This window comes from Atractosteus spatula, assembly GCF_055471065.1.
Source record: "Atractosteus spatula isolate fAtrSpa1 chromosome 10 unlocalized genomic scaffold, fAtrSpa1.hap1 SUPER_10_unloc_6, whole genome shotgun sequence".
NCBI lineage: Eukaryota > Metazoa > Chordata > Actinopteri > Semionotiformes > Lepisosteidae > Atractosteus > Atractosteus spatula.
Genome location: NW_028296626.1, coordinates 1,347,495 through 1,358,699, shown reverse-complemented (window position 1 = coordinate 1,358,699; position 11,205 = coordinate 1,347,495). Strand labels below are relative to the sequence as shown.

The following is an 11,205-nucleotide window of genomic DNA, read 5'->3' as shown; positions in this document are numbered from 1 at the left end:
TCTGGAGAGAAGCCAGGGTATCGGCTTAAACTACAGGGCTGGGCAGCTTGTATCACAGACGGCAAAGGAATCAGACTGCTCCCATCGAGACCATTTTATTGTGCAGTTCCATTATTTCATGCCATACAGATGGGGATCAGGCACATGAATTACACCGTGTGTGGGGGATCCCAAGTATGACATTGTGGAGCTATGTGACAGTCACCCCCCTCACTTAAGCTGTCCAAATTCCATTAATGAACATAGTCAAAAAGGTGCATTTGAAATTTTCTGCAGTCACACTAGAAACATGGACATAACCAAACCCCCCTGCTGTAGATTAGCAACACCCTAGCCTTGATCCTAGTCTGCATGATAACCCCTCACCAGAACCCCAGGAGCAGGGAAAAGCGATTCCCATCCTCCATGACATCATAAATCACCACATGACATCATCAAGAAACTAGACAGATGGCCAAGCAGGGACCCTATTATAATGCAGGAAGCGCAGAGGAAGTGAGAGAGCTCTTCCCGGTCCTCGTCCTCCTGCCTCAGACTCCGATGGCCATGTCCTGGGAGAGGCTCAGCTGCTCCAGCTCTTGCAGGGCCCGGTCGTACTCCCTCTGCAGCTGCTCCGCAGACAGACTGGAGGGGCGCAGGGCCAGGAAGCTGTAGGCGTCTTCGCAGTGAGAGAACTTCTCCCCCACACTGGAGCAGCAGGCACACAGCACCTGGAAGGACTGCAGTGTGCGTGTGCGCAGATCAATTGTGTGTATGTGTTGCATTGATGTACACAGTACAAATGTGTAGTGTGTATACAGTATAGTTGGGTGTAGAGTGTGGTTGTGTGTATTGTGTATACAGATCAGTGGTGTGTAAAGTGTGTATGCATTGATGTATGTAGTACGAATGTGCATGCATGTGTAGTGTGTCGTTGTGTGTATTGTGAATACAGATCAGTTGTGTGTACAGTGTGTGTATGCATTGCGATGATGTGTACAGTATGAATGTGTGTGCGTGTGTAGTGTGTATGCGTTGTGTTGATGGATATAGTACGAATGTTTGTGCGTGTGTAGTATGTATACAGTATAGTAGGGTGTAGAGTGCGATTGTGTCAGATCAGTTGAGTGTATGCATTGTGTTGGTGTGTACGGTGCCATTGTAGTCAGAATGTGTGTAGTGTGCATTTGTGCACAGTGTGTAGATGTGTGGAGAAAAATGGCAGTTATTAACTCTAAAATGAATGACTGTCCTAAAATATCGTAGTTTCCTTATTTCCAGCTACTGTAGAGAGCTACCCGTCTGACTGACGGAGGCTCCCACTGAAATTCGGGAGAGAAAATCACACCACCGATCTGCCCCTCCACCCACCTGCTCCGCCTCATCCAGGCTCTTCAGGTACTCCTCCTTGAAGTCCTGGATGTAATCCAGGAAGCTCTCTCCCGCCTCGGTCTTCTGCCCCAGGCTGGCGATGGCCACCCGAGCCGTGTCGCAGAAGTTGTGCAGCCTCAGCAGGATCTGCTGGACGCGGGACAGGCAGCGCTGCACCTCCTGCAGCTGCTTGGGCTTCCCGAGCTTCCCTGAGGGAGAGGGAGAGAGGGAGAAGGGTGGGCAGCAAGCAACAGGCACAAGGCAGGGTTCACCCTGGACAGGACAGCAGTCCATCACAGGACACACACACACACACACCCTGGACAGGACAGCAGTACATCACAGGACACACACACACACCCACACACACACACACACCCACCCTGGACAGGACGACAGTCTATCACAGGACACACAGACACTCACGCACCCTGGACAGGACACCAGTCCATCACAGGACACACACACACACACACACACACACACACACCCACCCACCCTGGACAGGACGCCAGTCCATCACAGGACACACACACACACTCACACACCCTGGACAGGACGCCAGTCCATCACAGGACACACTCACACACACTGGACAGGACACCAGTCCATCACAGGACACACACACACACCCTGGACAGGACGCCAGTCCATCACAGGACACACACACACACACACACACACACACACACACACACCCTGGACAGGACACCAGTCCAGGACCAGGCATGGACACCCCCCTCAATCGGCACGCTTACCTATTTCCACCAGCACCTGGGAGTAGACGGCCTGCATGCGGTTGAGCTCGGCGGCATTGTCCCAGATCTCCCGGGTGAGGCAGTTGTCCTGGCCGTAGAGGTGGCGCAGCTCGCCCTCCAGGGCGCTCAGGCGGGCGTTGTTGCTCTTGTCGCTGTAGGCCCAGCAGCCGCCCTGGCGCTGCCTCTTCTCCGCCAGCTTGTCCTGGATCTGCCGGCCCACCTGGGCCTTTTCCTCGTTCAGGCGGGCCAGCCGGTCCTTCAGGGCGTGGGCCTGCGCCCGCAGCGCCTCCGCCTCCTGCGTCTTCTTCTCCCTCTCCTGCTGCTCGCTCTCGCGGACCGCCTTCACATCGCTGCAGGTGCCGGCCACGCTGCCGTTCAGGCTCTCGTACCTGCGGTCGAGAGAGAGAGAACAGGCAGGAGGAACTGAGTCTCTTTAGTCTGAAGGGTGTGTCCCACACCGTCAGACTGGAGGAACTGAGTCTCTTTAGTCTGAAGGGAGTGTAAAACTATCTGAAAGCGTTTGAAAGCGGAGAACAGAAAACACCTCTTTGCACAAAGTGTGGTGGGGGTGTGGAACAACCTGCCCAGCTCTGTGGTTGAAAACTGGCTACTTTCACACCATTGCAGCCTCGGATCCATTAACCATTAAAACAGGCTAGACCGGTTCGAAATGAAAAAGAGGACTTGGCCCTTCTTATGTTCTCACGACAGAGAAAAACGAGTGCCTTGGGGGGGGGAACGAACGTGAGACTTGACGTATCGTTCAATAGCCTTTATCCATTTGCTCAGCTGTTCAGTTCAACCCTTCCATCTTGAGGCTGACTGAACTCCGATTAAAATGATGAGAATGATATTTAACCCCCTTCCCCAAGAGAGCATCAACAGACCCAGCAGACGCAGCTGGAATTCCCCAGAGAAAATAAAGATGCGTACTTTTCCACGACGTTCTGCACGTCGGAGCACATCTTCTGGATCAGGGTCTTGGACAGCTCCAGGCTGACCCGGGCCGACTGCATTTGCTGGTCCCTCACCGCCTGCCGAATTGCTGGGAACACCCGTTTCATGATGTCGGTCCCCACATTGGCGCACTTCGGGGGGGGGAAGAACCGGAAATGAGAGAGAAAGGTAAAGTTACTTGTTCCCCACCCCCACCACCCTCTATGTACAGAAGAGCCTCCTGTCCTGACTGGAGGAGCTCACCCAGCTGTGTCTGGAGAGAAGCCAGGGTATCGGCTTCAACCACAGGGCTGGGCAGCTTGTTCCCCACCCCCGCACCCCTCTGTGTACAGAAGAGCCTCCTGTCCTGACTGGAGGAGCTCACCCAGCTGTGTCTGGAGAGGAGCCAGGGCATCGGCTTCAACCACATGGACTGGGCAGCTTGTTCCACACCCCCATCCTTTGTGTACAGACGTGCTGCCTCCCCCCCTCCATCAGTTTGAAATACACTTCCAGGCAGTGGTCCACTACACGAGCATCACTATTAGTGCTGATGGGCCAGCAATAATGATATTTAAAGGGCGCGTTGCCTACCTGTAAAAACGTAGCCGCCGTAGAGATGCACAGCTTGCGCGACTCCGTCCCCCGCTGGTGGACTTTGGTCTCCAGATCCGGGTACTGGCAGAGGCTGAAGTAGGACACCTTGAACAGCACGGCCGCCTTCTGCACCACGGAGACCAGCTCCTGGAGCTGGATCACCGACTGCACCGCGTGGAAACCGGCCTGGACTGCGGCCGCACGCAGGCGGAGAGAGAGAGAGAGAAACCGGACAGGAGGCCACGTTAAAATCCGCTGCGGGCCGCCGAAAACAGCCAGACGGCAGACGGATAAGACGGGAGGGGAGGAGAGCATTCAAATGCAGCTGCCTCGGCCGCTGCAGGAAAAGCTCGTCCCAGCAACAGGGAGGAAAGAGCTGGGAGTTTGTGCCATTCCCGAAGGGGGAACCACAGCGCTGTTTCCACTTAAATCCAAAAATAAAAATTAATTTTCTAGAACATCGATGAGGAAATGGTGGTAACCGAGATCTAATAAGCGGGTCTTTTAGTAGTAACGAGTAACTTTTTTTACTAGTTGTTTGAGGACGCCTCATTGTTGAAGGCTGATAATTCGGCCCTTTTCCGCCAGAGGGCGCCCCAAGTCCTATCAGACTTCCATCAGGTCTACGCGTTCCCACAGTTGAAGCCATTTGGACATAAGGAAGAGATTCCCGAGGATAATATAACCACCCGTGGCTGTTTTGGGGGGCATTCATTTTCGATTTTGTAAATTAGATCTCACTTGACGCTGCTCAAGAACGTCATCTTTGATTTTCTCAGTCTTCCGTCCTTATAAGATAACGGGATGAGAAGTTCCTTTAACAGCGTCTGATCTTTAAGCCGACTTGTCACGCACATGGCATGCAGTCGGTGATCCTTTTTTCGACCTCGGAGGTACCAACACACCTACCTTTGTTCTCCGCCATTTTTGTTGCTGATCTTCTTTACTTCTGGAAAAGAGAGAGACGGAGATCAAAATGTTTTTTTTAAATAGCTTGGTTTCTCCCTCCCTCGTCTTTTTAAAAAATCTGTGGTCAGTATCTGCTCTTCCTTTCCCTGCATCTCTGTCACCCTAAGCGTCACCCAGGAGGGGCTCCACACTGGTGGGGGGTGGAGGGGATCCCCGTGACCCGGAGAGAGCTGGAGAGTCCGGAAAGGCGCTATATAGGTGTGAGGGGGTTGAATAATATGACCTGTACCCCCCTTTTGGGTACTTTTTCCAGGGTCCTTCATTATAGGGGCAGCTCCAGCGTGCGTGTTTGCTTCTTCGCTGGCGAGTAGAGGGTCGCTGGTGTGTTTCTGCCGGTGCCTCGCTGTATCTAATGAATTAATTCCTTATATACAAAGGGGCGGAGCGCGGAGCGGTGACTCTGTGCCTCAGGGTCTGCCGGTTCCAATCCCGCGGCCGGCAGTGGTAGCCCTTCACCCCAACTGTTCCAGAGGTGCTGTATAAATGGCCGACCCTGCGCTCTGACCCCCAGCTCCCTGTCTGTGTATCTCACGGAGAGCAAGCTGGGGTCTGTGAAAATACACTGTATAGGGCTAGTTAAAGTAATCTCATCTTATTTTATAGCTGCTGCCTCTACCGCGTTTGCTGGGGATCGGAGTGAAGTTGCAAATTCTTACTGAATGACAGTTCTAGTGCTCTTCACGCGAGACAGGGGAACCCGAAAGAAAGCCACGCGCGTGTCCCTTTTTAATCCTTATTGCGTTACGCATCGGTCATTAAAACCCCCAACAGACGCAGATCTGAACCTTTCTGATTGGAACAGGAACCCGAGACACACACAGCCCTGCACCGTGAAAGACTGCGGCGGGGATTCATTCCACGCAGAAAAGCAGAAACGGACACACACGCTGGGTTTTTTTTTCTGTCCACGTTTTGGCGTGGAATTAACTTTTAAGCCTGCTTAAAACACACACACACACAGGACAGGACACCAGTCCATCACAGGACACACACACACACTCCGTGCTCGCGTAGGATCGGCGCGTCCGTGTGACCCTGGATCGTGGATTAATATCGGCGTACCCACCCCGACACACAATGCAGAGCAAAACCCGCAAACCCGCAGGCCAGCCCGATCAAGCGCGGCAGGACCGGCAAGATGATCGCGCGATGCAGCGGCCACGCAGAAGAGGACCGAGCTCAAATACGCACCGAGGAGCTGCTGGAAACGCGCGTGAAAGGAATAAAAGCGTGCGAGAGGAGGAGGAGGTGGGGCAGGTTGGTGATACAGACCTGTGTGCGCGCGGCCCCGCCTACCCCCTCCCCCCTCCCCTCGAACCTCTCACCCCGCGCGACACGCAGCCTTTCCTGCTGAAACGGGTGATTTTTGAAGAGGTGGCAGTTTTCCAGGCCAGTCAAGATAAGAACAGGCGCCGGCTTTCCTCAACCGTCCGCTGTCCAACCCGGCTGTGTCTCTCGGGGCACGTCCCGCCTTTCGCTTGCGTGTGAACACACCTGCATCCACCAGGGGCCCGTTCAGCCCGTGGGACCCCTCCGCCCCCTGTTTGATGGTGAGGAATTAATTGTTCCGAGGAGCTCATCCAGCTGTGTCCCGAGAGAGGCTTCAACAACAGGTTGGGCAGCCTGTTAATAATAATTAATAACTCCTTACACTTCTATAGCGCTTTCCTGGACTCTCCACTCTCCAGCTCTTCCCAGGTCACGGGGATCCCCTGCAGCCCCACCTGGATGATGCTCCAGTCCGCTCAGCACACAGCAGCTCTCAGTGGGGAGGAGAGCAGAGGGATGAAGCTAGTTCAGAGGGGGGTTATTAGGAGGCCATGATGGGTAAAGACCAGGGGGGGAATTGGGCCAGGACACTGGGGTAACACCCCTACTCTTTCCCAGAAACACCGTGGGATTGTTAATGACCACAGAGAGTCAGGACCTCGGTTTTACGTCTCATCAGAAGGACAGTCCAGTGTCCCCATCACTATACTGGGGCTTCAGGACCCACACAGACCGCAGGGTGAGCGCCCCCTACTGTCCCCCCTCACACCTCTCCCAGCAGCAGCCTCAGCTTTCCCAAGAGTCTCCCCTCCAGGTACTGGCCAGGCTCACACATCCTGAGCTCCAGTGGGGGGGGGGACTGCCAGCTGGGCACTGCAGGGTGAGATGGCCGCTGGCCACACCCCCCACCACCCTTTGTGTAAAGAAGCGCCTGCTGTCCAGTTTTAAACCCACTTTCGTGCAGTTTATACCCCAGCCCCGGGTTGTGCTTCACCATGAGCAGTATGATACTGGGGAAAAACTGAAACTGGACGCCAGCCAGACAAACTGAATCCTTATTTTTTAGATTGACTTCTGCACTCGCAAATGCTGACTGTTAACATACCCAAATGTGATTTTAAGAAGTTCCCCGATGGCCTGAGGCTATTTGGATGACATTTTGTTGAGATAAAGACGAATTTAATGGAGCAGGAAACAATGATCCGCAGACCTCAATTGAACCGAGCCTATAATATAAATTCAATCAGACTTTCACTCTTTTCCAGGATTCAGCACCATACGTGCTGATGGAGTCTGTGAGCAGAATCAGTGTGTAACCCTGTACCCAGATAGTGGCAGGAGCTGTGAACTCCTGCTGCATTCACATGCTAAGCTCTAACCTTCACGCTGGCTTGAGCACAGATGCTTCTCACTTCCTGTCCCAAATTCCCAAATGGGGAATGTTTACACTAAACTCCTGACAAGAAAGGAATGTTTTAAGTGCTTTCCGAGTCCTGGGAGTGTCCTGAGAAAGCTACCTCGAAGACAGGAGGGGGAGGGTGTAGAGAAACGTGTATTTATAAGCTGTGTAGAGGCATGTCCCCTCTGAGCTACTACAACTACTATAGTCCTTATTGTGGTTCCTTGTATGCCTACTATAAAGCTTGGCTGGACGAACGGACACTTCAGGCTCGAATCTCTTGGTTTCTACAATGCCAGCTGATCTGCTGGAATATCGTCAAGTATAACAGTGGCTAGGACTTCGATGATCGTTTATGGTGTGTATTTTCATATCTGCACTTTGTTAAACACAACAATATGATCCTAATAAAGCTTAGAAGATCTGGCCTTTTCAGTATTTAGGAGTTAATTGATCTGAGGAGCTCATCAAGCTGTGTCCTGAGAGAAGCCGGGGTTACCGGCTCCCAGCAGCATAGCTGTTCCCCACCCCCACCCCCCTCAGTGTAAAGCAGTGTCTCTGTTTCTCAGTTCCATTTGCCCTTTCACAGAGCTCCTGTTTCTCTTATCTTTTTCCGCTGGGTTGACGTCGACGTCCCCGGGGCCTCAAAGGAAGGCATGCTAAGAGCATCCTGCTAACAGGCCACTGCTGGAGGGGGTGGGAGCGTTGGAGGCCAAAGGCGTGTTCTGGCATGCCCCTTCAATAGCTTCAGATCACTCCAGATCATCTTACTGTGGCTACTGAGGTGGATACACCCCTCCTGCTCATGTCCTCTGGCGTTCTGTGAGTGTGTGAGCCCAGCCGTCTCCGTATTGAGAACAGGTTTTTGTTTTTTTACTGTCCTCCGGTTTGGTATTTTGCCACGTTAGTATTAATTTAAAATTATGCCAAAAAAACTTGATTTTTATTGTGTTCCAGATTCTTGTAAAGCAGAGTTTTTATGATTTATTTATTTATTTTTATTATTGAGCCCACTCCTGAAAGGTAAAAGGACTTATCTTCTGTAGGACTTCTGTAGGACTTGTAATCCAAATCTCCAGACATCATGAATGTAGTAGATGATATCAGTCTGAAGTTGACTCCAGCTGTGGAAATCCTGATATTCAAACATACTGTACACTCATCCCTCAGGAAATGGGTACCTTGCTTACGAGTACTGAGTACTCTGTCACTGACAAAACATGAAACAAAACATTTTACTGTCAGTGTTGGACACCCCCTTCAGACTAAAGAGACTCAGTTCCTCCAGCCTGTCAGTGTGGGACACCCCCTTCAGACTAAAGAGGCTCAGTTCCTCCAGCCTGTCAGAGTGTGACACCCCCTTCAGACTAAAGAGACTCAGTTCCTTCAGTTTGTCAGTGTAGGACACCCCCTCTGCACACACACACACACACACACACACACACACAGAGCAGTCCTTCCAGGTGCTGTGTGCCTGCTGCTCCAGTGTGGGGGAGAAGTTCTCTCACTGCAAAGACGCCTACAGCTTCCTGGCCCTGCGCCCCTCCAATCAGTCTGCGGAGCAGCTGCAGAGGGAGTACGACCGGGCCCTGCAAGAGCTGGAGCAGCTGAGCCTCTCCCAGGACATGGCCATCGGAGTGTGAGGCAGCCGGCTCCTTCCCCACTCTCCCGGCAGAAGGAAGACGGATAGGTACTTTATTCATCCGGTAAAATTCAGGTGCTACAGCAGCCAGGCACAGTCAACACAGCACAGTGCAGATGTAGTAATACAGTAATACAGTAATACAATACAATAACTAAATTAAATGGAATAAAGAATTACAAACAAAACAGAAAAGGCACACAAAGCAAAAAAATGAATGTACAGAACACAAGGAAGGTGTAATAGACAGTATAGATATTACAAACTCCCAAGCACATTGCAAAGAGTAGGTAACTATTGAACAGTTGTGAATAATAAATGAATTGCCCATTCCACTTCCACCTATTGCACTATAAACCAGATGTAGACAGAGCGCCAGTAACACAGAGCATCAGTTGTTACAGAGGAATCAGGTTTCAGGAGTACAGGTATGGTGTTGCAACAGGTCAGTGCCCCTGCCCCCGCCCAGACATACTGTAGTTGGGTTGTAAAGTCTTATGGCAGAAGGCACAAATGATCTTCTGTAATGGTCCCTGTCGCACCCTGAGTACCGGGAAAAGCTCTTTCACAGCTACAGCGCCTCTGCTGTTTCTGCAGGATAGTTAGTCACTTGGTCCTGCTAGGCAGTCTGTTTACTTTATTGATGTTAAACAATCAAGCAGTGTTAAACAACTGGAGGACCTCACCCGGTCTTTTCTCAGGACACAGCTGGACATCGGCTTCAATGATAGGGTTGAGCAGCTTGTTCCCCACCCCCACCACCCTCTGTGTAATGAAGAGCCTCCTGTCCTGGCTGGAGGAGCTCACCTAGCTGTGTCTGAAGAGTAGCCGGGGTATCGGCTTCAACAACAGGGCTGAGCAGCTTGTTCCCCACCCCCACTACCCTCTGTGTAAAGTGGCGTCTCAGTCTCTGAGTTCCAAATGCCCTTTCAAGGAGCTCCTGTCTCTCTGCTCTTTTTCAGACGTCCGCTGGGTTGACTTCATCCCCGGGCCGGAAGTAAAGACATTTTGAAAGTATAACAGAGGACAGTGCTGGAGGGGATGGGAGTGTAAGAGACTGGGAACATGCTCTGTCAGACCTCTTCGACAACTGTAAATCATTTCCTGCCACAATCGAAGCTCAAGTCTGCACAAGTCTCTGGCACTCTGTAAGTGAGTGAACCTAGTCGCTTCTGTCATTAATTTCAACTGGTCAGGACCTGTATTCAAATATTGGGTCTTTTTTTTAACATGATTTTAGAACAGGTTTTGTATTTAATTGTCCTCCATTTTGGCATGTTTCTATGAATTTGAAATATGTTTTCATGTTGTACAAAAAAGTAACTGGATTATTTATTGGTCCCAATTCTCATGAGCGAGTTTTGTGTTTTATTTTTTTACTATTGCACCCACTCCTGAGCAAAGCGTTTATTTTCTGTAGCTTACAGTCGAAAGCTTCAGACATCATGAATCAAATAGGTGATATCATTCCGATGTTGACACTATGGCTGGAAATCCTGACATTAAAAGTCGGACTAAAGAGACTCAGTTCCTCCAGCCTGTCAGTGGGGGACCCTCCCTTTAGACTAAAGAGACTCAGTTTCTTCAACCTGTCAGTGTGGGACCCTCCCTTCAGACTAAAGAGACTCAGTCCCTCTGGCCTGGCAGTGTGGGACCCCCCCCTTCAGACTAAAGAGACTCAGTTTCCAGCCTGTCAGTGTGGGACACTCCCTTCAGACTAAAGAGACTCAGTTCCTCCAGCCTGGCAGTGTGGGACACTCCCTTCAAACAAAAGAGACTCAGTCCCTCCAGCTGGCAGTGTGGGACACTCCCTCAGACCCTGACATGTACTCTGGTTGCTGAAATCGCCGTACATTGCTGTTAACACACATGACTCTGGTGATTTCACTGATACTTCACAGAAAAGGCTCATGTGAGCCCCTGTCCACACAGCTGCGTACATTAGTGAGAGAAACACTGGGGGCTGCTTGTGTCAGAACACTGTAATAGGGTCTGCAGGAATGCCTCCTGGTAGAGGTGTCTGCCGAAGGGTGTGGGGGCAGAGCAGTCAAGACCCGGTGCATCGCCCCCTCGACTCAACTGTCCTGCCCCCTCAGTTTTGGACAAAAGGACTTTCACCTACTTAACTCGGGCCCTAAAAAAACAGATGTGCTTTGTCAATGGTCAGATAATGAACACGAACCCCCGAATTCGCAGGTCCTGCATCGGGCTGTCTGATGTGCCAGAAGGGCTATCCGTCCATGAACAGCACCTATTCCATGGTGTCTGCATTCCTGGGTGTCAAC

At 51.5% G+C, this 11,205-nt stretch overlaps 1 protein-coding gene across 1 annotated transcript; it reads right to left on the bottom strand.

The window, feature by feature from the left end:
• Positions 1–320: 320 nt before the first annotated feature.
• LOC148811980 (uncharacterized) lies at positions 321–4,627 on the bottom strand. Its single transcript, XM_088908710.1, has 6 exons — positions 4,551–4,627; positions 3,639–3,832; positions 3,042–3,196; positions 2,109–2,497; positions 1,351–1,559; positions 321–719 (listed from the first exon to the last, which is right to left on the bottom strand). Exons 1-6 carry the CDS (start codon positions 4,564–4,566, stop codon positions 531–533), a joined length of 1,152 nt encoding a protein of 383 aa, XP_088764836.1. The 5' UTR covers positions 4,567–4,627; the 3' UTR covers positions 321–530.
• Positions 4,628–11,205: the final 6,578 nt, after the last annotated feature.